Source organism: Thermobia domestica, chromosome 13 (assembly GCF_964235325.1).
Source record: "Thermobia domestica chromosome 13, izTheDome1.hap1.1, whole genome shotgun sequence".
Taxonomy (NCBI): domain Eukaryota; kingdom Metazoa; phylum Arthropoda; class Insecta; order Zygentoma; family Lepismatidae; genus Thermobia; species Thermobia domestica.
Window position 1 is genome coordinate 64,804,845 of NC_137466.1, and position 27,422 is coordinate 64,832,266.

General features: G+C 36.4%; 1 protein-coding gene across 2 annotated transcripts in view; it reads left to right on the forward strand.

Annotated features, from left to right (window-relative positions):
* Positions 1 to 27,422, forward strand: part of AspRS (aspartyl-tRNA synthetase) — a 58,516-nt gene that overhangs the window by 4,706 nt on the left and 26,388 nt on the right. For both annotated transcript variants that reach the window (XM_081735831.1, XM_081735832.1), the window contains exons 2-7: positions 2,190 to 2,256; positions 8,269 to 8,356; positions 10,912 to 11,086; positions 12,407 to 12,509; positions 23,540 to 23,717; positions 25,395 to 25,538. In XM_081735831.1, the coding sequence (XP_081591957.1) occupies positions 2,216 to 2,256; positions 8,269 to 8,356; positions 10,912 to 11,086; positions 12,407 to 12,509; positions 23,540 to 23,717; positions 25,395 to 25,538 (729 nt within the window). In that variant the 5' untranslated portion in view covers positions 2,190 to 2,215. The remainder of the gene's footprint in view (positions 1 to 2,189; positions 2,257 to 8,268; positions 8,357 to 10,911; positions 11,087 to 12,406; positions 12,510 to 23,539; positions 23,718 to 25,394; positions 25,539 to 27,422) is intronic.

Consider the following 27,422-nt stretch of genomic DNA (forward strand, 5'->3'; position numbering starts at 1 on the left):
ATGTTATACTTCGGGATTGAGTTGAACGACCCTCGTAATTTAAAACTTTTCACACTAGTTATACAGGGTGTCTACTGATACTGGAAATACTTGAATTATACTGGAATTTAATTTTGATACTGGAATTTTGATCCACATACTGGAAAAATCATGAAACTGATAGTTTCTGAAGAATACTTTTCTGTAATTGTTTTAATACTCTTAGAAACAATTTTGTATCCATTGAGATTATAAATTTTTCCAAAGCATGAGCTGTATACATTTTGTAATTAGACATTTAAAGCAATGGGTAGAGTGGAGGGCTGTGAGGGGAATTGGGAGGCCCATTAAAAAATGTTTAAAAAAATCATTGTATTTTAAAAAAAATCAAGGCTAACTAAATTTATTAAAAATAAAATATTATTTTGATGGTAAAACAAGTACAAACGTGAAATCATCAAGAGTGTGATTATTCCTTTAAAAAAACTTTTAAAAAAATCATTGTATTAGGTACGAATTTTGCTGATAGTTATACTGAATATATTGGAATTTTAAAAATGAAACTCATTAGACACCCTGTTATATCTGCAGGAAGATTGTGGATAATGGAAAAGTTTTTATGTAAATATTTTTCCGAATTCTCGTTTGAAGAACATATGTACGTATTTTAACTTTCTCTCGCACTTTTTCTACCGATATTAGGGGCATGGCTTATAAATAATATTTGTACATTTTAATTGCTTATAATTCTTTTTGTCAAGAACAGGAGCCCTAAAATGCAAAGTTCTACAAAACCATACTAAATAAAATTTATGGGGTTTTCATCGAATTCTTAATTTTGGTGGTTCAAAAAGCCCCCTTCGCCACGTGGATTAATGTCAAGAATAAGCATAGCATCGGAAGAAGAGTTACTGACGAAAACCGGAAAAGGGTTGAAATAATTTGAAATAATTTAATGTTATATATATATTGTTTAACATTTAAATTTGAAATATATAATAATCTCACGTAGTGCCATTTGAAAAATATATGACTTTTTGTGTGGGTTCTCAATACTGTTATTCTGGTAGTACAGCAGCGTATGTCAAGCAATGTTCCCTGTCGATATTTGCATCACTTAAAATCTCAGCATTTTTCATCATTTAGTTTAAAAATCAGAAGAGCGTTTCAAAATAAATGGCGCATTCGTGTATATCTATTGTATAGAGGAGAGTATATAAGTTTACTGTATCGTCTCTTGCCAACTGGAGGTTGGAGGATAATACAGAAAATTACGTTTAATGTATTCCATGCTAGTTATACTGTGTTGGTGTGGGCATCCTTTTTTTATGTATATATAATCAAGGTGCTCACGTGTCGGTCTTTTGCATCCGTTTTTTTTATTTATTATTATTTTTTTATAAACCTTCCAGCAACTCTGAATGGTGAATGGGAATTATGTTTACCATAATTACTCACAATGCACTTGTTTCCATCTGTTAATATGTAACTGATATTACTGTTTTCCGTCCGTAATATGCAGATTCCCCGTGGAAATTTATCGTTCAGCTTCCGCGTCTCAAATAACCTCTCTTAAAGGGACACTAAACTTTAACCCAGTTTACCCGTAATGTGTGGAGCATTCTTCAACATCACTCTTTAATTCCTCCATTTTTGATATCTGATTTTCGAAGTGTTCATGTTTGTTATACGTACAGAGGTGCCCTCTACAGAAATGTGTCTTTCATCCAAATTAAGTAAGAAGAGAATGCATGCAATGAAAATATATCAGATGTTTCTCTCTCTCTCTCTTCTTTTTTTTATTTATTTATTTTTTTTTTTAATATAAGTTTAATAAAAATATAAGTTTCTTAGAACGTATTGATAATAGTTTGTGAATATGTTTTTCTTGCCTTTAAAACGTTCCTTGCAAATCAGCTGTTTCAAATATTACTATTATTGCATGACTATATTTTTCCGTAATTACATTCTCAATTTAATTTGCTTGTAAATTTCTTGGAACTCAGATGTGTTAATACGAACACAGAATACTTCCTGTAAGACTACAAGTGCTTGGATCTAATATTAAACTTGTAGATCCACGCCTCATATATTTTTGGTGCTGAAAAGAACATTTATATTCCCAATCAACATGCAAATAATAAATGTTTGAAACTACTTCACGAAAATTGTATTTTATAGTCTATTCATATAATGTATTTCCTTTTCAGGACAGTTTACTTACACGTAAGAAAGAATGGTGGAAGAACATACCCAAGTAGGAGAACCCAGCGAGGGGTAAGACTAGATAATTTTTTTATATAGTAGAAGTTATTGTGTTCGTCTTAGAGATTCATCAAATAGTAAGAGAACAAAATGCACGTTATTCAATCATTTTCAGATCTACGAGAGGAAAATTACGAATAAGAAATAGAACACTCATTTGATATTTTGAATGAGTAATCCTTAATATTATTTTATTATTTGATTAACCTTGATTATTTTATTTGAGGTTCAGTAGTTTAATTTTCGGATATGGGAAAAACTAGGAGTGGGGACTTTCAAATAACGATCATACGTTCTCAAAGTAGTTCCCTTCATGGCTTTTGCAGCTTTGTATCCTTTGAGACTATGCGTGGCCCACTTCATTACTCTTCGGGTATTGTCAGTACTAGTTGTACGTGTCAGCAACCTTATTTGTGTTTTTAAACTGTCGCTCATGAAGAGCAAAACTGCCGAATGATGTATCGTTGGGGATCGTATTGGTAAATCTATTCCTCGTCATTTCTTACGTTGTTAGACCCCAATATCAAAATTCTTGGATCATGTTATGGCACTATTGTATTTGAACTTTCTGCTTTCTTCTGACAGTGATATCCATCGGAACAAACCTTCCGTCATTGGCAGGTTTTAAATGGTGTACACTGATGGCGATGTGATACCGAGTCCACCCTTAAGTACCAGTATATCATTTGTGAATCCATGCGAAGTGTTTTCCTATTAGCCAAGGTTATGATAGGCCGACCAGATTTCGCTTTGTGCCCGAACCATCACTACACCTGGAGAAGTCTGGAAATGCTCCCTACAAAATATCCCAACAGTTGTGCTATAGTTAAAGCACTTTCGAAACCATAAAAAATTACCGCACAACAGTGCTCTAGTGACAGCTCCATTTTTGGAAGCAGGTAGAAAATTAAAAGTAAATTGTAGTCTGGAAAATTAAAAGTAACTACAAAAATAAATATATATTCACATTCTATTCTTTGAATCTTTGTTCTATTCTGTGTATCGTCCTTTTGTTTTCATTTGTCTAGACCAGTCAGGACATGAGCTATAAAAATTTAAAACTTAGGCTGTATCCAAAAGTGTGAAGTGTATACTTCCAGCTATATACAGGGTGATTCAATAAGAACGTACCAGGCCTATATCGCAGCTAATACTGCACGTAGAGTCTTCAAACAAAAAATTGCATTACCAAATCGTATGTGTAAAATGCAATAAAAATAGTAGCGAGACCAGTGGCGTCTCGTGAATATTTCCAACGGGGGTCATCTGCAAAATTTGACATGGAAACAGGGGTTGGTTTTGTCTCCATTGAAACAATCGCACAATGGGAGAAACGTCGAGAGGAAACACTTTGTCATATTTCTTCCTTGTTGGCAACAACACGGTCGCATTACTAGGTGAAAGTCAGATGGTGCGAGGGTGTCCCCAGTCACACCAGGCGAATGCCAGGAGGGTACGTGCATACCATGCCCTGGCAAACAACCACCGACGCCTTTGCAGGTTTAACTCGGGGCCTAAGCCAAGGGTAGCCCAAACCCACAATGACGTGGACGCGCGATGTATCTTGTGTGCGTACGTACAATATGAAATATCTTCCAAATCCGTGAGCATGTGTTGTGGGCTTGTTTGTCATTGTTTCGAACAGCACACTCATTTATCGTTGCCAGTGATTGTGTGGTGGTAGTCTTGTAGATCCAGTGGCTAACACGTACATGATCTTGCTCAAGACATAGTCTATGCGGCCTCGAACAGGCGATTGCTGCTATGTCAGACAGGGGCAGAAGGAGCGATGCTGTAGCCAAAACAGGTAACACAAGCGTGTAGAGTCCGAGAGTGATTAACCTCTGCAGTGAGTTAAAGTGGTCCGTGTACTGGACAAGATGTCGTGCGTTGAGTTCTACTACCCCTGTGCATTACAAGCTCGTGACGGGACGAATACGAAACTTTCACAAGCAGTGAAATCTCTTTGATTGTGTTGATGTTTGAGTGATTGTAGTAGGAAGCGTCGGTAGTAAATAACATTCATGCGGTATACGAATTTGGAAGCATTCCAAATGCTCATGATTTTAGGGGAATGCCGGGAAAATTTTAGGGCTGCAGCTCGATTATACGCTGAACGATATCCACAGCGACAAGCTATTTCCCATAATCTGCTGCGGAGATTAGCAGCACGATTGCGGCAGACAGGCAACATGCGTGGACGCTATGGTGTCCGGAGAAGAGTCGTATAAAATAAAGATGTTGCCATTGATGTACTTTCAGCTATTGCAGTAAATCCTCATGTATCTTCGCTGCAGATCACACGAGATCGTGGTATCAGTCAAGGTTGTGTCCTGCGTATTCTGTGGAAATCACATTTTTACCCGTACCACCTCTCTCTGCATCAAGAACTAAGTGATGCGGACTGTAATTTACGACTTCTGTTCTGCAACTGGGTGGTCAATCGCGTGAGAGAACATCCGAATTTCATTCACTTCATTTTATGGACTGATGAAGCGACATTCTGCAGTGATGGCAACGTGAATCTCCACAATGCACACTACTGGGCAGCGGAGAACCCTCACTGGATGAGAGAAGTCAATCGTCAACACCGATGGCGCATTAATGTGTGAGGTGGCATTGTAGGGACTCAGGTCATCGGGCATGGTTTTTTGCTGGTCATTTAACAGGTGCAATGTTTCGTGATTTCTTGCGACACCATCTACAGCCGCTATTGGAAAACGTACCGCTCCATATACGTCAGACGCTGTGGTTTCAATTAGATGGCTGTCCAGCCCATAATGCTGCCATGTGTAGGGAAGAGCTAAATGTTCTATTTTCGCAACGCTGGATGGGAAGAGGTTCCAATCCACAGTTTCCTCCGCGGTCGCCCGACCTTACTTGTATGGACTATTTTTTCTGGGGTCGAATTAAGGATCTTGTGTATCTCAACCGAGCAACTACAATTCGCAACATGCAAGACCGCATTCCGGACCATTAACGTGGCGGAGTTGGAAGCTGTTGCTCACAATTACGTACAGCGAATAAATCGCTGTATTGCTGTTCGGGGACATCACTTTGAATATATGTGAAAGCCAGGAGCCGTCGACTACATTCCGCAGAAGGTAAGCTGATTCTTTAGCTCTTTACTCGTCTTTTTCCAATGGCTTGATTGCAACGCCTCAGCTTTCTGTCCTCCCCATGTTTTGTTCCATGCTTTGGCAACAGCACATTCGGTAGCGTCTTTCTTCGTTACAACCAATAGTTTCTTCTTCCGTTTTGTTATAGCATCGTACATTGTTCCTCATCATAGTTCTCTCCATCCACTGCGCTTCTGTCGCAGCCATACGGAAACCACTCTCTTCAAATATTGCGTTCCCTATTTAGAGCTTCATTCAACAGCAGCAAATGTACCTCTGATTACTGTTACAGTATGTACCCTTCCCCCGTCGTGATCTCTTGCTGACGCCATTGTTGTCGCCACTTAAATGTGTGATTCTGCGTATGTACAATTGTACGTCCCGTTCGTTTCAGACCAGTTTCTTCCCTTTGGTTCCGCATGCAGTAACCCTCGCATCATCTGACTTTGACCGCGTAATGCGATCGTGTTGCTGCCACAGAGGAAGAAATATGCCAACGTGTTTCCTCTCGACGTTTCTCCCATTGTGCGACTGTTTCAATGGACACAACCAACCCCTGTTTCCATGTCAAATTTTGCAGATGACCCCCGTTGGAAATATTCACGATACGCCACTGGTGTCGCTACTATTTTTATTGACGTCTACACATGCGATTTGGTAGTTCAGTTGTTTGTTTGACGGCTCTATGTGCATTATTAGCTGAGATAACGGCCTGTACGGGTAGTTAGATACAAGTCTGCAACAACGCCTCTAGCGGCTAAATGGGAAAGGATATGACAAAGTTTGTCCTCTAAAAGTTTCATAACATTTAATGTCCTTTCGAACGATTCCAACAGTTATACCACTTACCATTTCAAATTTTGAAGTTGCCCCCCGTTGGAGGTATTCACGAGACGCCACTGGTCTCGCTACTATTTTTATTGCATTCTACACATACGATTTTTTGTTTGAAGGCTCTACGTGCAGTATTATCTGCGATATTGGCCTAGTACGTTCTTATTGAATCACCCTATATATATATATAAATATACTAGCTGAAGTGCCCATTGCTCGCACGGGGAAGATGGGTTTGTAACAAATATTTGAATCACATTCCCCGTAGCATATTTTTTTAAATGAAAGTTTAATTAAGAGAATACAGAAGATACTCTACTTTTGACAAATATTGAAACACCATACCCCCACAAAACACACCTTTAATCATAGTGATATGATTTAAAAGCCAGCTTGAAGTAAGTACTAGCTTTCTTCCGAAAGGCATGTAGGAATGGTCAGACGTTTTCCCGACCTCGAAGGCTATGAATTCGACACAAATTTCAGTCATTTTTGACAGTTTATTGTTTCCTCCCACTCCCTCTCCTCATCCTCTGCCGATCGGGATAAGCATGGACTTAAACGCAATTAGGAGCATCACTATTCATTTCAGCAACCCCGAAAAGTATGGATTGCACACTAATATCAGTCTTTTCGCATTATTTTTACACATCTTTTATCCTAACTCCCACCCCTTGGGTGTCTTACTCCTATATATATTCAAACACTGTGTGCGTGGGTTTTCTCGGGGTTCTCCCGTTTCCTCCCACTTTTCATTCCACCATTTCATTCATTACTCATCATCACCGTCTCCTTTAGCCTAACCGGCATCACCGTGGGACGAAAAACTCAAAGATTTCATTTTTTTTCCTGTATATATATATATATATATTCAGGTTGAAAGTCATATGTTATCCAAGTTTGGCTAAGATTGCTTCAGACGTTCCGAAGTAACACTGGAATATACATTCATACACATACATCCAAATATGTGTAATGTGCGAGTAACGCCTTCAGCGCTGCCCCTGTAAAATCCCAATCCAGCTGACGTGCTTATTCGTGTCTAAACTTGGGTTTAAATGTCATCGCAATTGTAACCTTATAGCTTAATTCGATACTAATCTCAGTCATGGAGATCGTCGTGAAAAATACACCGCACAGATCGTACTGATATCTGCAGACAAACAGCATGCTTCTTAGCAGACCATCCTGAACTCAGGTCGATAGATCTTCTAACCCTCTCAGTGTTCCTAGGGTGTTATTATCGGTTATACAAGGTGTTTGTCTAAAATTCTCAATCCATTTCTTTGTGTGTCGATCAGGAACATTACCTTGCCGGCCTACTGGAAAATGTTGCCTGAATGTCCTCTGTATAACTATTACACTATACTAGGCTGCTGATCAACGCTCCATCTCGAAGTAAATGGCATAACAACTGACTCGGTGCATGAAATCCTCCTCGTAAGGTCTTCAGTGATAGCAGCTTCGGAAAATGGTAGTTGAACACACTGCTTAACCCTGTATAAACCGTCTGGTGCATACCTTACAATACTAATGTATTTTACCAATAAAAATATTTTCGAAAACAGCTGTTGCTTTCATTCTTAGCCTGTCCAAATACGAAAAAATAACTGGGAATGAAGCAACAGCGGCTTTCGAAAATATTTTCGCTGGTACAAATACATTGTCACTGCAAGAAAAATCATATCATCTAGTTAAGAAATTGCGCAATTTAGACTGTGAAAACGTGACGAAATTATATTTAATATAGAATCAGAGATGTAATATGTAGTCGAACAAGCTCAGACTAGGGCAGAATATATGATAAATAATTAGTATTATTCATTTATATTATTAGTACCAATATTATTAGTATTATTCACTTATATTATTAGTAATAGAGAAAAGAATAACAAAACAAACATTTACGCTATTTAAAACTGGTTTAGCAAACCAAATAGAAATATGTTCACCGTTTTGTGAGAGTAGTAGAGGTTCGCAAGTGGTTGAGTTTGAAGATACTAACAAGAAAAACGATCAAAGGTGGCTGAGATACGTTTTTATGTTTTAAAATAGATGTATTATTTTCTAGTGCTCAAGGAAAATCGAAGAAGCAGCAGAAAAAGGAAGCCAAAGAAGCGGCCAAAGCAGCGAAAAAAGAAGAAAGGAAAGCTAAAAATGTAAGGTTTTTCCTACTTGTTGAAATTATTATAGCCAGTATTTTTATTTTGATGTAATACGAAGTGATTCAAAATCTGAGAGACATGTTTTTTTTTATGTAAAAGGGATGAGGTTATGGCCATTTTTCCCGGGTTGGAGCCACCTTGAAAAAAAAAAAAAAAAAAAACTCACCTAGGTTTTTGTGCTTTTTATTAGTGTATTATTGGTATAACCCAGCTGCGTTTGAACATTTCTTGAGTGAATTAGTTTAAATACTTTCAAATATTAAGCTATAGCTATTTTGTACAATTTTCTAAGGAAGACTAAATCTATTCTAAAACCAAGATGACTAAATCTAATTCTGAATGTACTGGATGAATGAAAATAATTTTCTCTTAGTTTGAGATCATTAAAGAACAGATTAATTTATTGAGAATTTTTGCTGTTTTACATAAACAAAATGTCAAGCAAACGACAATAGTAAAATTTCGAGAACATAGGGACCCAGAACGTAGAAATCATAAAACGTCGATTTGGATCATTCTTGGCACAAAAACCGCTTCTTTATATATATATATATATATATATATATATATATATATATATATATATATATATATATATATATATATATATATATATATATATATATTTTGGCACGATGAACAAAGACTGATATGTAACAGATAGGACCAAAATTCGAGTTAACCAGCACGCACTAATTTGAAGCTTTTTGTAAATCCCACAATTAATCTTTTCACTTTGAAAATCAAAGGCAGACTTTTATACTTACGGTACTGTATTTATTTAGGTGAGCGGAACGGGAGACTATGAGATGTGTATGTATGTGTGGTAAAATGCAAATGATATGATATTCATGGATATTCATTTCGCCACAGGAAAAAAAGAAAGAAGAAAAAAAGACACGACTAAGAAGGCTCAAAATTCAAATTAAGTAGTATCATGCAAAAGTTCTGAGACCGGTTTTGAAATTCTTGGTACAAGAATAGACTTTCGGCTTGGGAAAGTTCATAAGCGTATATATTCAGTGTTTTATCCAGATATGTTAGGAGAAGAACTTCCCACCAAAATTTTGAAGATGTAGCATCGAATATGGTCTCCCTAGAGCTTTAGGTCCCTCCTCCCCCAAATTGAGAAGACTGGATAAACCACTATATGTGTATATATATATATATTACGGTAGCGTGGGAAAAAGAGAACACTAAATTCAGCATTATTACATAAAACCGGATTGACCGAATTGTTTCGTAACATGTTCGAAGTCTTTTCCTTCTGGAAACTTGTAACGAGTAACAATTGGAATCATGATGTAAAAAATAATAAATACAAAATAAAAAAGTTAAAGAACAATCAGAACTCGTTCCCACTCCTTGGTAGTCCAAACCCAGTAGCACAATGAATATGTTTGTGAAATCCAAAACTAAATGCCAGTAGGAATTGAAAAGCTTATCTCCCAATGTATTGTCATAGATGAAATGGGAATAAGAGAGAAGAATTTGTTGCATTCTGTAGGTACACCTATCTCTTATATTACGCGATTAATTCGTTCCCAGAAATTACTGCGTAACACGAAAACGCGTAAAGTGAACCGTCCAGGTGATTGCAAAATTACTTTTGAATTTTTTTCTCACGTTTTTCTTTCTTGCCTAAATCGCTGACATTGCTCGTGTAATTTGCTTGGCTGTTAATTAAGAGCCATGTATTTGGATATTGGATTTTAAAGTAGTTGTAACAGTTTACCATTTAGCAATTACTTTAAATGTATTTTTTTCTTTGTATACCTTACCACACACTCTTGAAAAACATTGAGTGTTCTCAGTACGACTGTATATATATATATATATATATATATATATATATATATGTGTGTGTGTGTGTGTGTGTGTGTGTAGTCTCATACCCACACATCGTTCTTGTTTGGAAACTCAGGCCCCATATATTCGTTCATTCCTTCGAACAAACCAATCACAGTAATGCAGATAACAGGAGTACAGAAGTATTTTAGTCGTTCCTGGGGTCAGGAATAACACGAGATCTATGAGATAGTACAGTAAAGCAGATAATGTGAGTGAGAAACCAACAAGGCTGTCAGCGACATGTCAGGTCTGATCTCTCATATATTTCCTCACAGAATTAACGATCAATCTTCATTCTGTCCTCTAAGCGACATTTAGATGTCTAAGTGATCTCAAGGTTATTTCGAGATCTTCATCTTGTTTCTTTCGTCATATGTTAGTGTTTTCACTGGACAGACAAGTTGCAGATCTTCGTCCACAAACACCTGCGTGATTCCCACTTTCACACACAAGTCTTACAGTCAGCTACCCGTAAACCGAGAATAAAGCCATGTTAAGTGTAATATATGGAGTATAACAGTAATGTTTCTGATACTTTAAATCCAGACCATGTAAGTTTAAAACTCTTATTTATAACTATTTTGGTAAGTGTTTATCGTACGTTTAGTGTTCGTACCATTAATAATGTAACTGAAATTGTATTGTTTGTAAGAACACTTACGACAAAAGAATTTTATAACTTGTGATGTTTTCTCAAGGAGGAGCAGCAGGAGCAAGGAGAGGATTATTCTGCTGGAAAATATGGTCAATTGCCGATGATACAAAGTACAGAGAAGATAGTAAGGGAGATATTGCCAGTGAAAGAGTTGACTCCGGAATTGGCAGACAGGAAGGTATGGGTACGAGGAAGACTTCATACAAGTCGAGCAAAAGGTAAAAGGGAATTTTATTATTTATTATTATTATTAAGAATTTAACGGAAGTCACTTGAAACAAAATTCGGTTGCGAGATCAACAAAAGACATATACTATTAAGTAAAATTTTGTATAATGTAAATATTATTCAAAGGTTTTAATTCAATTGTAAATACAATTTATTAAATATCATATTTTTAGATATTTTTTGTTACTTATAAAGGAAGCAATTTAAATATGATACATGGACCTCTCAATGAAATTAGAGAAAGAATTTAGTAGACTAAATATTGATGAAATATGCATTTCGTATAGAACAATGACTTGCCAATAGCAGGCTCTAAACTAAAATAGGAAATCTTTAGTTTAACGTTTAACTGTTAAATATTCTAGGCTAAAGAAAACAGATGATAATGAAAGTGAATGTTTATGCAAGTATTGGTGGAAGGAAACTAGAGAATCCTGAGAAAACCCACTGACACTATGTTGTCCACTGTTCACGAAATTAATTTACTTTTCTGATTTGTTAATCCCAATATCTACAAATAAAGAGCGTTAAAAAAAATTGACACTTAAAGAAGTCTGTTTCATTTACGGTGCTGATAACGTTTCATGGAAAGATTGAAAATAGCTCACATATAATATCATAGCTCACATATAATATCTAACCACCCAGAACATTGCTTACATATAATATCTATCTACCTAGCACTATACAACGTTTTGTAGGAGTGCATGGATCGAAGTTTTGTACAGCTTAATTCAACTAGATTTCAATCTCCATGTAACCTAAAGCATAATTCGTGGATATAAAATTAAAAATAAAGAATTTCATTTGTAGTAGAATATAAGAGTGTTGAATAATCAAAGACAGCTTACTAAAATACTAGAAAACCTCAAATGTGATTTATTTATTTCTTAATAATGTTCTTTGTAATAGAATGTGTCGTAAGCTTTATTCTAGATCAGCTGTTCATCCAGTCTGTGGGTTCTCAGGATTGTTTCGATTTCCTCCCACTTCAGTTTAATCAGTCATGCTGTTGAGTGTATTGCAATTTCGTTTAGGATATAAAGAATCCATGGAGCATTTGATCAAGATTACATTTCGATCTGATTTCTCATAATATTTGCCTAATATCTGTTGTGGACAAAGTGATTGCTTTTTTTTATTTTTTTATTTTATTTATTTATTTTTTTAAGTCATGAGTGCGATAATTACGTTGTTGAAGATCAGGAATTGTAACATTGTTTGTATTTGTGTATTTTCTTGTGCAGAACTGTGTATCTTGTCGTGTTATGGATTTTTCTATGTAATAAAATACACATATCATTCTTTAGGAAAGCAATGTTTCATCGTACTAAGAGAACAACAATATAGTGTGCAATGTGTGGTTGCAGTTTCTGATACTGTTAGTAAACCAATGGTGAAGTTCACATCGAAGTAAGTTCCTTGAATTACTAATAATATAGACAAGATATTAACAAGTTTATATATATAGGGTGTTCAACAAGTTACGTAACCGTATGGGATTTTTATTTTATTTTTTTATTTTCGACATTAACTGCTGGAAGTGACTATGTAATATGGTACACCAAACACCAATTTTTTGTGAATGCAGGGACAACTCTTTCAGCATATGTGGATTGTCACTGGCCCATACCCGAGAATTTTGAGTATTAATGTATACAAATCCAGATAAAACCATGCCTCATCAGTCCTGTATCAGTAATCGAGTTTCTTTCCTGCTGGCGTTACAGATTCCATAAACTAACGACTATAGTCCCTTTGGTCGTCCATATCTTCAGGTAGCAGTTGCTGTACCTCTCTAACTTTATTGGTGTACAATCTGAAACACTTGCGCAAGGCAGTGTGTGCATTGCCAATAGAGAGCTCGGGCTGGCTCAAAAATCGTCGCACACTGATTTTTTGGACTCGGTATATGCAGCGCGCACATCGATCAAATGTTCTTTTCTTAACCTTAATCGACCGCTTGTCAGTCTGTCACTACCAGCGGTGTAACCACGGGAGGCAAATGGATGTCCGATTCCCAAATAAATTCCTGCCTTCCTCCTAGATAGATTTCATGTGTTAAGTGTTCATTTAAACATGTTGAGTGCATCAAATGAAGAATGTTTTTAATAGAACAAGTATAAATGCCCATTCTTCGCTAGGGAAGAATAGGTTTAATGAATATAAAACGAGAAGTTTGAATATTATATAAATTGCTCCTCTTTTTCCCTTTTAAAGCGGAATTTTCGTAAACATTGCAAGATGTGTTTACTCAATTTTGATTATGATTTCATATATCGAATTTCACACCTCCAACTTAAGCGAATTATCACATTTGGCAATTTCTGGATAAAGAATCGAAAGTTTTAATACTTAAAGTTGTCTCCTGTAGGAGCCAAATTTTTGAAAAAGGCTAAAGCACGTTTTCGTTTTATTTGAATTAGGAGTTTATATATCTGACTTAATACCTGCAACTTAAGCGAATGCTCACTTAGTTTTTCTCTCTGAATGTCGTTCATTCTAGCTTTGGAACTGCTTTGCCTTCATTAAAAATCTGACCAAAACAAATCACTTTTAATAAATAATAATGTTACATTTTCGGCAGTGTATCATTGCCTTCATCATACACTTATTGTTGAGACTTTATTTTTTAATTAAGTTTTTTCTGTATAAAAAAATCAAAAATGTGAATATTGTAGAAATTGTTCCCTTTCTCCATTAGAACTGGAAATGTCAAAATATAACTATGGGTCAAAATATAACTATGGTGTTGATGTACCCTGTCATAATCAATACTCGTATACACAGTTGCAATGTATAACCCGTAGCTGCTAAGTTATTTAGCACCTATAACGAAACATGAACAATTCATGAGATTCCCATAAGGTAACTTTTTGAACACTTCGTGTACACACACACACACACACACACATATATATATATGTATATATATATATATATACAGAGCGTTTCAAAACAACACCGACAACGTTTGGAAGATGATTCCTGACACCAAGATAAGACAAAAAGTATAGACCAACCTGGGTGCACAAATGCTTCCTTTCGGAGCTATAGGCTGCCGAAAACATGAAAAAGTGAACTTTAAAGGTCCATAGCTCCAAACCTATGTGATCTCCCGTAATCGGGTCCAAGACTTCACTTAGGAACTAATATGTGCCCTATCCAAAAATACATGTTTCAGAATCCTAAGATACTCACGCAACCATTTTTATGGAGGGAGTTTGGCTACGGGTTTGTATTTTGAAATACTCACCAACTACCTCTATAAAAAAATGTTGCGGAAGTACCACAGGATTATGAAACCTGAATATTTGCATAGAGTAAATACTAGTTCCTAAGTGAAGTCTTGACCCGAGCACCTGACGACAGTAGGTTCCATAGTTTTCGAGCTATGGACCTTTAAAATTCATTTTTTCAAGTTTTCGGCAGCCTATAGCTATGAATGGAAGTATTTGTGCACCCAGGTTAGTCTATACTTTTTGTCTTGGTGTCAGGAATCACCTCTCAAACGTTGTCGGTGTTGTTTTGAAACACCCGATATATATATATATATATATATATATATATATATACACTGTAGTGGCCAAAAATAAGACCCCATTTTTGAATTAAATGTATAACTATACAGCGTTTGACACGAAATTTGTCCCAAAACTGATAATTTTGTCGGAAAAAGCATGTGATATTATTGCAAGAAACAAGATAGGCGTGTTGCAGGATAACTCTTATGAAAAGACTTCTTTTTTTTTCCTTGTCATACAAACATTGCCATCTTATGTGCAAAACAATGAGGAAGTCGAAAATATTAAATATTCTGGCTCTATATTTCTTTTTTTCAAGCCATAACTTTAAAATGGCTCTTCGTAGTTTCTGGATGCAACTCGACGAACAAATCGGAATACAAACATTGTGTTAGAAAATGCACATGTAAAAGTGTTGTTATGTTTGTTGTATTTCCTGCGGTCAAAGTGCAGGTCATAGTTGATTAGTATATCATGATGCTTCCTTTAGCTTTGATAAGCGCCTCGTAGCTGCTGCCATCGAATTTATCAAATTTTCAAGCAGCTTGCGATCTTTCTTGAATGTCAGCTATCCCCCTGTCAGTCACTGTTTCACCTCTTTTATTGTAAACTCTTTTGTCCAGAAGTTCCCGTACAGCCCTATCAGATTCATGTCGGGAGACCGAGCAGGCCATTTTTGAATAAAGACGTCGTGCTTCTGAAATTAGTCTATAACCTTCCTTGAAACGTGACAAGGGGCATTGTTCGTTGATATAGTCACTCTTTACGGCGTCTAAAGAGCCTCTTTTTGGATGAAAATTGTAGATGCTCATGTGTTGAGATACTTGTCAGAATTAATAGTTCTGTCGTTGAAAGCAAGCTCACTTGGGCCCTTCGACGATGTACAGCCATTACGGAGCCGTCACCTTTCTGGACTCAGGAAACGATGGATTTTGGCGCAAACGTTTCTTCTGTCCAAATTCTAGTAGCATGATTACTGGATAGCTAGTAATACGACTCATCTCAAAATAACACATTCTCCGCTTCCCTTTGTTTAGGAGCGGTGAGCCATTGCTTATTTGTAGCGAATCTTTTTGTTCTATTTTAATAAAGATTTTGACGTCATAATCCAAGGACGTCCAGCATCCTTCAGTCTTCTGAATAATGTTATTCAAGACGCAGTAGAATCAATTTTGACATGTATTTTACTTGCTGTAGCTCGTCGACTCTGCCTGCAGAATGCCACTATCCATCGATCAATTCATGCATCAGTAACCGCGGCTTTCCTCTGTGTAACCTATACTACTGTGATCGAAAAAGTTAGTCTAAGAAATTACAACATATAGCCTTTGGTTCGAAATTCAAATAATATTTCAATTTAAAATGTCTCATATAGTTCAGCGTCACTTTTCGATATCACAAATACTATATGACTTAAGATAATAAATTGCATAAAAACAAAAGGCCAAAAACTAGCAATTGCGAGTAACTCTGAATCGATGAAATTTAGAAACAGCAGCAAACCTAATAACCTCTTCCCCCTAAAAAGTAATAAGATAAATTTTAAATGTGCAACACGCCACACTCTCTTGTTTATTCAATTAAGATTAGTTGGTGAATACAGGGTAATAGCAGTCAAATAGGTAAATTACATTTCTGATAATTTTACTTAATGTCAATTTTAAGATTTAAGTACAATATACAGTTCAACGCAGGAAAAGTAGTAACAACAGTTTTTAAATAACGATTAATTCCTCCTTGAAGAATTTACTTAATAATCAGAATCCAATTTACTGAACTAAATCAAAGAACTGAACCAATTTACTGAACCGTTATTCAAAATTAAATTTCCAGTTTAAATAATTCTTCCTTTTTTAACTTCTAATTATTAGAATTACGCGAAATTTCCTTAGAAGAAATTAGATTTCAAATTTAATGTAAATTCTCACTGGAAAGAGAGAAGAAGAAAAAAAAAACGAATAAGAGGCACCGTACTATTACTTCATAGTAATAGTACTGCTTGAATGACCGCACAGTTTTGGCATTAAAAATTCACCAAATAATGATGATAAAGTTATTTTCTCAACATTAATTTTAACTCCACTGCTACTAAATAGCAATTAAACATGGCATACAAACTCCCTTCTTTATACACGTATTAAGCCACATGGGTGCTTCTGCCTGATTTGCCACTGTTTCGTCCTTTCAACCAAGTCAGCGCTAGGGAGCGACGGCCGAGGCCGAAGGAGGCGTGTCGGTTATATCTTTTCCTCTTCCTTATCATGTCACTTTTCTTACATTGTTAGAAAAGATGTTCCGATTAGAGTTTCAAGCTTTTACACAAGAACAAGAGGAAAAAAATCATTTTCCTATATATTTCAAGTTCCTTTACTTACAATTATTTTTAATCAACTTCCCTGTCTTTTTTCTTTTTTATACTAACAATAATAATTACTTTCAGCAATGGCATTAATAATTCACAATTCTTATATAAAATACTTAACGGAATGGTAAGCGTATTAACGAATCACTACGTCTTCCACCAGAATTGAGCTAATTCTGCCAGTGACAACAAACTTCTTGATCATTTGATGTACGTACGTTTTAATCAATTTTAGTTTACGAGTAATTTCCATTTCACTGCATTCGCCACTGCGTGCATTCCCATCTGCGTCTGCACATGTTATGTACAAGCACTCAGCACAGCTCTCCTGCTGCCAATAGTTGACCAAGCTACAAGTTATTTTCTGTGATAAGGTGTGCTTGCTTGCATTTCTAGATTTTTGTTCTCGTCAGATTTTTGCGTTTTCTAGCTGCGGCTTGAAAACAAGATATATCGATCCAAAATATGTTTTTCGGTTTCCTTATTGTTTTAAACATAAGATGGCAATGTTTGTATAACCAGAAAAAAGTTTATTTTTTGTTACAGAATAAAGTATGTTTAATTTCGGTGAAATCGCAAAAAGTAATTCTTTCTTTTATACAAGGGTGAGCCATAAGTTTTGCAATATTCTGGTACACAACATAAACGATGAAAGCAGGTTAGCATTCAAAGTACATATCCTCGTGATGGTCAGTCTGCAGCCCACCTTCCTTGATTCCACATCGATACGACGTCTTGTCTTTAGAGGCTAAGAAGTTAGTCACTGCTGTTTTAGCCTCCTGCTGGTTGATGAAGTATCGTGTGATTTCAGAAAGTGTGCTATGGACCGAAACAGGTAGTAATCCGAAGGGGCAAGGTCAAGATTATGCAAGTCTGGCATCAGTTCAGTGTCGTCAAGCTCTTGCATCTTTATTGTGTTCTTCGAACCGAATTTGGTTTCGCTTTATTCTGTTGCAGCAGGGCGCACTTTTAGTTCACCAATGCAGAATATTTTTGGCGTAGTGCAGCATAACCAACTATTCGGAATAAACGTCGACATTGATATAGGACTGTTAGCAACGAGGTCGAAGCTAATTATTCCCTCGTAATTCCACCACACACACACACTTTATACTCGAAACGTCCCTGTTTGATGTCCGGATCTAAAAATTCTCCTTTGCTTAACCACTGATTTTCAGAAAAATACATACTTTTCGTCTCATGTGACAGTCTGTCTCAGGAGGATACGCACATCACGTAGATTTTGCAGCAGTTGTCGGCACATATCCACTCTCTTCTTGGCCTGAGCTGGGATCAACTTACGTGCCACAATGCAGTATCTCCTGATGGTTTTCCCGAGTGCGTGATGGCGACAAATTACAATGGACTGGGACACTCTGAACTGTTTTGACAATCGTCGTATGCTGGTAGATGGATATTACTCAATAGCTTGTCGTATAAACTCAGAATCTGTTGCCCTTGGGCGACCGAACCTTTTCTGATCTTCAGTTTTACAACCAGTACGAAAATTCTTTAACCAATAAGATGCTGTGTTGTGGTTCACTGCACCTTTCCCTTTCGCGTGTCAAATGCTTTAGGTGAAGATACGGAGTGTCACCGTCCGTGTTAAATAGTCCGCTTGGCACACTACCTCTTGGGCTGGTTTGACTTTGCAGTTACAGCCGATGACTGCGTATACACACGCCTGATCTTTGGGTTGTGAAATAATTTTTAAATTGAGTTGAGTTGATTTTAACGTCCCGTTCAGCAGCGAGGCTATATGAGACGTGGACTTAATGATTAACGTGGAGTCCGAACCACTTGAGTCCCGCGGGAAATAATTTTTAAAGACTTACAACTCATCCTTGTAATAAGTGTGATCCTGTAACATGCCAATCGTATTTCTTCCAGTAATATTAAATGCTCTTTTTGACAAAATCATCAGTTTTAGGGTAAATCTCATGTAAATGCTGTACAGCGAAATATTTGATTTGAACATGGATAGTCTTATATTTTTGGCCACTACAGTATACTTCAGTATTTCTCCCTCTCTCTCTCTCTCTCTCTCTCTCTCTCTCTCTCTCTCTATATATATATATATATATATATATATATATATATATATATATATATAAACATACTATTTAAGAGCATAAAATGAAAATATGTTTACCACATTTAGAAAAATATTTAATGGCACTTCTAATGTTATCGTGTACATTTCTTTTTGTAATATTTCTCTCTATCAAATCATAAACAGGTAAGCAGACAAATATTCTAACTACTTATTTTTCCCCTATATTATGCCTAACAGTGTCATATATTATGCCAAATGGACATGAACATTCTAAATATTACTTTTAAAACATAAAGTACTTATTTCCTTCCGGTAAGAAAATAACTTGTAGAAACTTTCTTACATAGTGTTGTTTGTTCTTACATACATTTATTTGTTTGTTTCAAATTTGTAAATACTCCCACATGCTACAGTGGTAATAATTTTTTCCACACCATCTGTGACCAGCAGACCGTTCCGCTGGTCTAGTGACTAGCACGCGTGTCTGGTGCACCGGGTCCGGGTTTGATTTCTGGTATGAAAGTCTTGAAACTTGATTGCATTACGGCAGTTCGAATTCCACCTTAAACTGCAGGGCCACTTTTATATTGCTTTTGTGCTGAAAAGGAACGCTAAACTCCAACCAGCCAAGCAAATATGCGTCCTACATACTGTATGAAAAATTTGAATTCTTTGTGACTAAAGGTTGCCATATACCAACTATGATGCATTTCTGTCTAATGATTTTAAAGAAACAAGACGTTCTTTGTATCGCCGTGCTGTATACATGTACGTTTGATATGAAAATAATTGAAATACCTGAAGAAAATGCAAAACGTACCGATTAATACGGCGTAGAGCCATATTAACTGGCAGAACAGCTCTGATTCGTTGTATATTGAAAGCATATAAGTTGTGAATGGTTTCGAGAATATTGTGTCACATTTCATGCAGTGCAGCACTCAGTTGTGTCAGCAAAGATGGGATAGGAAGATATCTGCTCTGGTATCTGAGCTTCAGAACTGTCCTCAGGTATTCAATAATGTTGGGTTCTGGGAATTAGGCAAGCCAAGGTGGTGGTGTTCACTCCAATGTTCACAAAATTACGCCTTAACAGTTCCAGCAGCTCATTGTCACGTTGAAAATTGCGTAATTAGGTGGAAACATTTGGATCATAGGATACACGTGGTAACTTAAAATGTCCACATAACCACTGGTAGTATTAGCCATGTGGGAGTAAGAAGGCCCACGGATGACCAGAAAGATTACTACCCGCATCACAGAGCCATCGCCGTGTTTCACAATAGGGAGGAGGCAGTTCGGAGCCTAACGTTCTTTGGACTTCCGCCATACATAAGCACAGCCTATTGTTGGAAAGAAGGTGAAACAGGACAAATCAGATCATATCACGCGCTTCCAGCCATCGGTGGTCCACGTTATATGTTAAATGTTCTCGGTGCCTTTTCCTTCGTGCGTAAGTATAGTTAGCGGTGATCAGCGATTTGAAAATTCCAACTCGACCACGCATATTCAGATGCAACTTACGTCGGATTGTTATTGTCGGAGTAGGGTCTACCAGCTGCTGATTGAGTTTCAAAGTCACTTTAGTGGCATTTGCTCTATAGTTCTTTTCTATGCTGACAATCTCTGTCACAGCGGCTTTTCTTTCATCCACTATTACTCTTCGCCGATGTTGGTTGCCTGTAGGCAGTTGTCATTTTGGATACTGTCCTTCGCGACACACTTACTGGCTACTTAAAAATACTTGTTCCAACTAACCTCAGACTTACAGCTTGATCTCGTTCAAATTCGGAGAAAATCTCTCATGTTGCATTATCACCGTGTGGCCATTTCAACACACAACTCTGTGCTACTCCGCCTGACGTACTATAAACAATCACCTAACACCACTAATAAGGCTAGGCTCTACACACACTGAAGCGATTCTTAAAGACATCTGTAGTTTGAACTGCCTGTACGATCAAAACAACAGTAATACCATGAAAGTCACCCAGAGTCAATCTGACAGTATGGCTCGAATCTAACTCGTCTCATGATGCAACGGGTTAGTTGAATAGGCTTATTATATTCGATTTAACAACTCTTGCATGAATACAAAATCCAATAAAGAAATAAACGTGATTAATATAAAAAATATAATCAAATACAGAGTGATATTTAAAAGATTCCAAACTATTATGTTTAATACAAATATAATATCGAACAACTTGTCCAAAATAATTCAAATAATTTATTAACAAATATCGATAGTTAAATTCAAATATCAATTACCTTTCGGATCAGATCAATAACTCACTAACGATATTGAAAGTATAATATTTGAATTTCTAGCATGAACATTATAGACATTCACAATGATATCTTATTTAAATCTTTCAGTATTTTCTTATTAATTCTACCTTCTTTCATTAACAACAATAAAAGTGGAAATTATCGATGAATATAAGCCGAACACAGTACACAGCAGCATAAAGTTATTCGTAACTGAATTCAACACGGAAGTTATCAATGTCTACTAAAGGCCGCAACTAGTAGAATGTAGTCCACCTCAAAAAAAGAGGAAGGACACAAGATTGCACAGAAATAAGCAGCTATTGCCCATCAAAACGGGTTATTTAACAAATAACATTAGCTGATTATAACGAAAGTCAGCACTTTACTATAAATGAATGGAAACAACCCGACAGTTGTCCACCACAAAATAAATTACTTTGAAAAATAATTCAAGCTGACTAATTTAAGGCAAAGTAAGAGCCGAAAAACAGCTGAAAGCGTATAAAACTAGACATCTTAGCTAGTAATTTAATTAAACATGAGTCAACACGGGGAAATAGAAAAAAAAAAAATCCTGGCAAAGTTAACAAGAAAATATCAATAATACAATCCTAAGCAAAGATCCGCTTTCAAAAATAATATACGGAAAACAAATTTTTAACAAGTTTCCGGTCTCATATCTGAAAGCAAAATGTTAATTCCGATCAAACTACTAAGTAATTTTAACACAAATCCAAAATAATCTACCGTCCCTAATTCTAATTTTAAAGCGAGTATAACCTCTTTAAATGCTTTATGGCACACATGAATTACAAAAAATTATATTTCTGCACTTACCGTCAATACTACAGGTTACTCCAAATCGCAGCGAGATTACCCTCTGGGAAGGTTCAAACCAAGGACCAAATAATTTTTACTACAGCAGTTACTTTAAAGCCAATACAATGCTCAGATAAAAGAGACTGGAAACAAAATTAAGTATATATCCAAAGAAAAAACTAAAGTTATTAAAGGTAACACTCTCTGCTCCATTTGAATCAACACGACCAAGCAAGCGACGAATACAGATCCAAACTAGCAACTAGCTTAACGGGCAGCCAGTCGCTCGCATGAAACCACAAGCGCTTTCCACATGTTGTGACGTCATTTGGCCTTGAATAGTAAACAATACTCCAAATCTTTTTACTTCTTTTTTTTTTCAAAAAAAAAAAGAGTGAATAAATCAATAAATCGGTAATAAAGTTCTTTTAAACGGACTTTAACATAGTAATTATCGAAAGTCTATAAATTATATTATTGTCACAAATCGAGTTTTTATAAAGAAAAACTTCCTTTCAGTCTTCTTTCTTCAGGAATACAGGGTGTCCCAAAAATTCTAACATTCTGCTGGTGGTGATGTTATCCAACATTATGGGAATGACCCATTCGCCACAACACGTAATCTCTTACCAGCGCACAGATCTTGCTCAGCATATTTCAAAGTACAGATGTTACCATAATTGGATAACCATCTTTGTCTCTTACTACACTGTCAGCGAAGTACGTGTCAGTTGCAGTTATGAAAATGTTACCGTACTTCAAGATCCTTGCGTATCTCACGAGCCTAAGATCTTGGATAGTTCTGCGTGCCGCTCCAGATTGCTAAGTGTGGGATTAACAAATTCACAAGGTAGAAGACAAATGTACAGCAAATTTCTTGAAGTATGGAAGTCTGGGAAATAGAACAGAAAATGTAAATATTTTGTTCCTATCTACAGATTCGATGTTCTTTGAGTGGTGAATTTTTGTTTTATGAGCCCAAAAGCACTTTATAATTGCGTTCCTTTAACAGTTAAAATAAAACATGTATGTGATAATAGTGAAGTTACCACGTGTATCCTCCCCTTCCCTCCTCCGGAGTCGAATTAGAAATAATACTATGCCCAGCGGCGTATTTACGATTTTCTTTCGGGGGGGGGGGGCTTTGCTAACTTTCGGGGAGGGCTTTGCCTGAAAATGTAAAAAATCTGCAAGATATTTCATATACTTTACTATAGTAAGTAAGATTTCGGGGGGGGCTTAAGCCCGGAAGCCCCCCCCTAAATACGCCACTGACTATGCCTATAGCACACTGCAGGCAATAACCAGTTATTATGATTTCTCTATGTAGTTTTAGTGTAATGATAAGACTCTCAAGAGACAAACACAATTATATAATAGATTAATGTACTTTTTTTTTTTCCTTAAGCGTTACAAAAGAGTCAATCATAGACGTTGAAGGTTTTGTCCGCACTGTTCCTAAGAAGATTGAAAGTTGTACGCAACAAAGTGTTGAGTTACATGTGGAGCAGTTGTTCGTTGTTAGTGTCTCAAAGCCCCAACTGCCTTTGCAGATAGAGGACGCAGCTAGGCCAGTGAAAGATGATGTGAGTATGCATCGTTAAACATATTTAAGTATTTTAGATGGATTTATTTTTCATAAATATCATTTGATACCAAGTTTTAAACAGACGGCTTAATATCTTAGTTTCTCATTACTTCTAAAAGTGAACATCATAACGAAAATGTGTGCATGTAATAGTATATGTAATAAATTCAGGAAATACTAATTTTATTTCATTGCAGCGGGGGGGCGCGGTGGCTCAGTGGTAGAGCGTTCACCTCTGGTGCTTGGGGTCCCGGGTTCGATCCCAGCCCCCGCCAAGTGAACTTTGTGGTGGACAAACACCGTGCTCGTGGGTTTTCTCGGGGTTCTCCCGTTTCCTCCCACTTTCTTCATTCCACCATTTCACTCATCTCTCATCATCACCGTCTCCTTTAGCCTAACCGACATAACCGTGGGACGTAAAACTCAAAGATTTCATTTTTATTTCATTGCAGCGATTTTATAGAACGAATTCAAAATATTCCAAGAGAGAAAGAATGCACAACTGAATCGGAAGTCGAACCTGTGTCTCTGGCTTACCGTGGCGATGTTTTAACTACTATGATATCCAGTCCTCTACCTCAGCAATCACATTCCATCACTCTTGAAGTCAGTGCTTAACCATTCAGACCACATATATCATGTAAGACTCCCAGATTTTCAGGCTAAAAAACATGGCATCGTATATAATTAATATTTTTCTGACCAGAGTATGTACTTCATTGAAATTAAAATAATTCGTAACAGTTTCCATAACGTAACGAATTATTTTAATTTTAATAAAGTACATAATCTAGTCAGAAAAATATTAATTATTTAAGTAATAATTTCATAGTCAACATGGATGGCATCCTATCAAAATTTTCTGTATAGCTCACCAAAAATGAATTACAGAGAGTAGATTATTTGTATTGAATATCGATAACTAATAAAAGCGATGTCTTGTAATATCACACGTTTTAACGAATGAAGTTAACTTAAGTTTTAGACAAAAACCAGGACATTTGAAGTTCTGAACAATTTTTGGAAGGGCAGATCATATAAACTCGGGATGTCTGGGAATCGTAAATATGCGCTTGTGCGTAAGGAATGTCATACATTAGGGCCTGTCCAAGGATAGTTTTCGCAAGACCCTACCGTATCTTTTTCTGTCATGATTATTCCAGAACTTCATATTATACTTCAGTATTTATAGATTAAATTTTCTAGAATATGTGTTTGTACCTAAGTGCATTACGTTGAAATGGGATGTGGTGGCTCGACATAATGTAAGATCTAACTTATCGCAAAACGATAGCCAGACCTTTAATTTATGTATGATTTGCATCATCTAACTTTTTATTTATTTATTTTTATTACATAACATGAATTAGTCATATTATCGAGACCATGATGTTTACGACGTTTCACGTAATTTCGGTCAATTTGCCAATATTTAAGTACCTTCTAAAAGAGCAGTTTCTTAAGTACTGTCTAAGATTTATCTCTTTATCTTTAAATTAGGAAATTTATTTTTTCTGACATTTTGAATATTTTAATGTCACTATATTTTAATAAAATAGTCGCAATAATTAAGATTATCAGTTTGAATTTCGTATCAATTATAATTAAGATTATAGTTTGATGTTCACATTCTACTATATAAAACTTTTTTTTCTTCTTTTTCGTTTCTTTGCAGGACCCAGAAGGTCTTAATATTCATGTCAACCAGGACACCCGGTTAGATAACAGAATTTTGGATCTACGAACACCTGCGAATCAAGCTATTTTTAGATTGGAAGCAGGTGTGTGTCAGCTGTTCCGAGAGGTTCTTACTAAGAAGGTAAGAATTAAATACTTGGACGAGCTCCTACAATGTTTTTCTTTCTTTGTTTCTTCTGCCTACTATTTACCCAACTGCTATCTAATGAAGAGTTTGCCGAAAGAACTCATTACGTAACGTTTACTTGTTAGTGTGCATAATTGTACTTTCACATGTACACAACCGATTGCTGAATTAGGACCAACCACCTACCTAGCAGCATATAAATCATCCTTTCGCCTTTCATACAGCAGCAATACAACATACCATGAGCCATTGGTGGTAGTACCGGTTCCCGATAATGTAGCCAGTCAAGTTGGTTGTAATGCGGCCTTTAAATCCGAGTTGATGCCTTGAAGACGATGTTAATCATAATAGCGAGAAAGTGTCTACTGTCCGTGGCGTCCCATGGGTGCTTAGTCGGTTGAAATCCAGAGAGATTAGGGGTCATACAAGATCCTGGAGAACCACAGTGTATTCCTCGAACCATTCCTCCATAGGACGTGCACGATTGTCTGTTAGCTGCATTAGCAATGAAACAACATCCTACATCAGTACAGAACCGTCACTATGCTTAGAAATAGAAAACCTGGAGCATATAGTCTGTTTGGGTGTTAGGCGTAAATAATCCGACCTGTTATTGGAAACGAGGATGAGGATGACTCATCAGATCATATTACGCTATTACACTCATCGGTGGTCCATGTTTTATGTTCTTGGTACTTTTTTGCGTTTCCCGGAGTGGCAGCAATGATAAAAAGTTTCGAACTCGGAAACCTAACTCAGACATTGAGGTTATGCAGCTTTCATCAGATAGGTGATTGTAGGAACAGGTCGTTCAGGATGCTTAATCAGTTGTGTTGCTTTGGCTGCCTCTACTGTTCTTGACATTCTTCATATATTCGGCGATCGCCATCACCAAGGCTTGGTTTCCGTTTATTATGTCTCTCCTTTGATAATGTGTTATAACGAAATCTGTATCCTTTATCTTGGACGATACACGTAGTACCTGGCATTGGATGGGGAATTTGAACCTTCAGATATATCGGTGATAGTTGATGCGGATCGATTGAGAAGGTAAATTTCCAATCTAGAAGGTTGGACAGTTGATGCATTTAAGAATGTAAATGGGATTGAAAGATTCGTTACCAGAATGGGGGAAGAGGGTGTACTTTCGTCGTGATGGGATATTGAAAAAACAAAGTGATACCGAATCGACAACAGTTTTGTATTTAAATTTCTGTTCCTTCTTCAGTGGAGATTCCAGTTCCTGCAATAAGACTGTGAAGGTTCGAATGGGGCAGGAATTCGCTTCCATGATTGCATCAGGCTTCCTTTGTTCCAAGCCATTTATTAAAAGGAAAAAATGCTAGTTGTATTTTTACGCAGTATGTGTGTATGATTCATTTAGAAATATGTAACTCTCATCCTCAAGGTTAACATCTCTTTCATCTTACTTATTGCAATCTATAGTTGTTTCCATTTTTATTTTGGTTGTTTTGCACTTGCCTCCTAATACTAGTGTTAAGATGCCACTATTACCACTATTTATGCTAGTTTTACTTGAAATTGTAAATAGAAATGTGATGGTAAATGTCAAAATTTGACAGTCAACCAGTCTGGAAGATTGGAAGCAGGTTTTCGTCTTTAAACAGGACAGTTATATGCAGTGATGATCTCAGGGTTGATAGGGAGAAATTCCCTTTGGGTATTTTTGCAATCGTACTCAACCTGGATTAGTAGTATTTTCACAGTACTACTCACTCCCTACCTAATCAACTTCTTTCCGTGGGCGAAATCTTCTGAAATTATGATTTGTATATATCTACTATGGAAATCCTAGTCGTATCCAAGGATTCTTTATTATTTATTTATTTATTTATTTATTTATTTATTTATTTATTT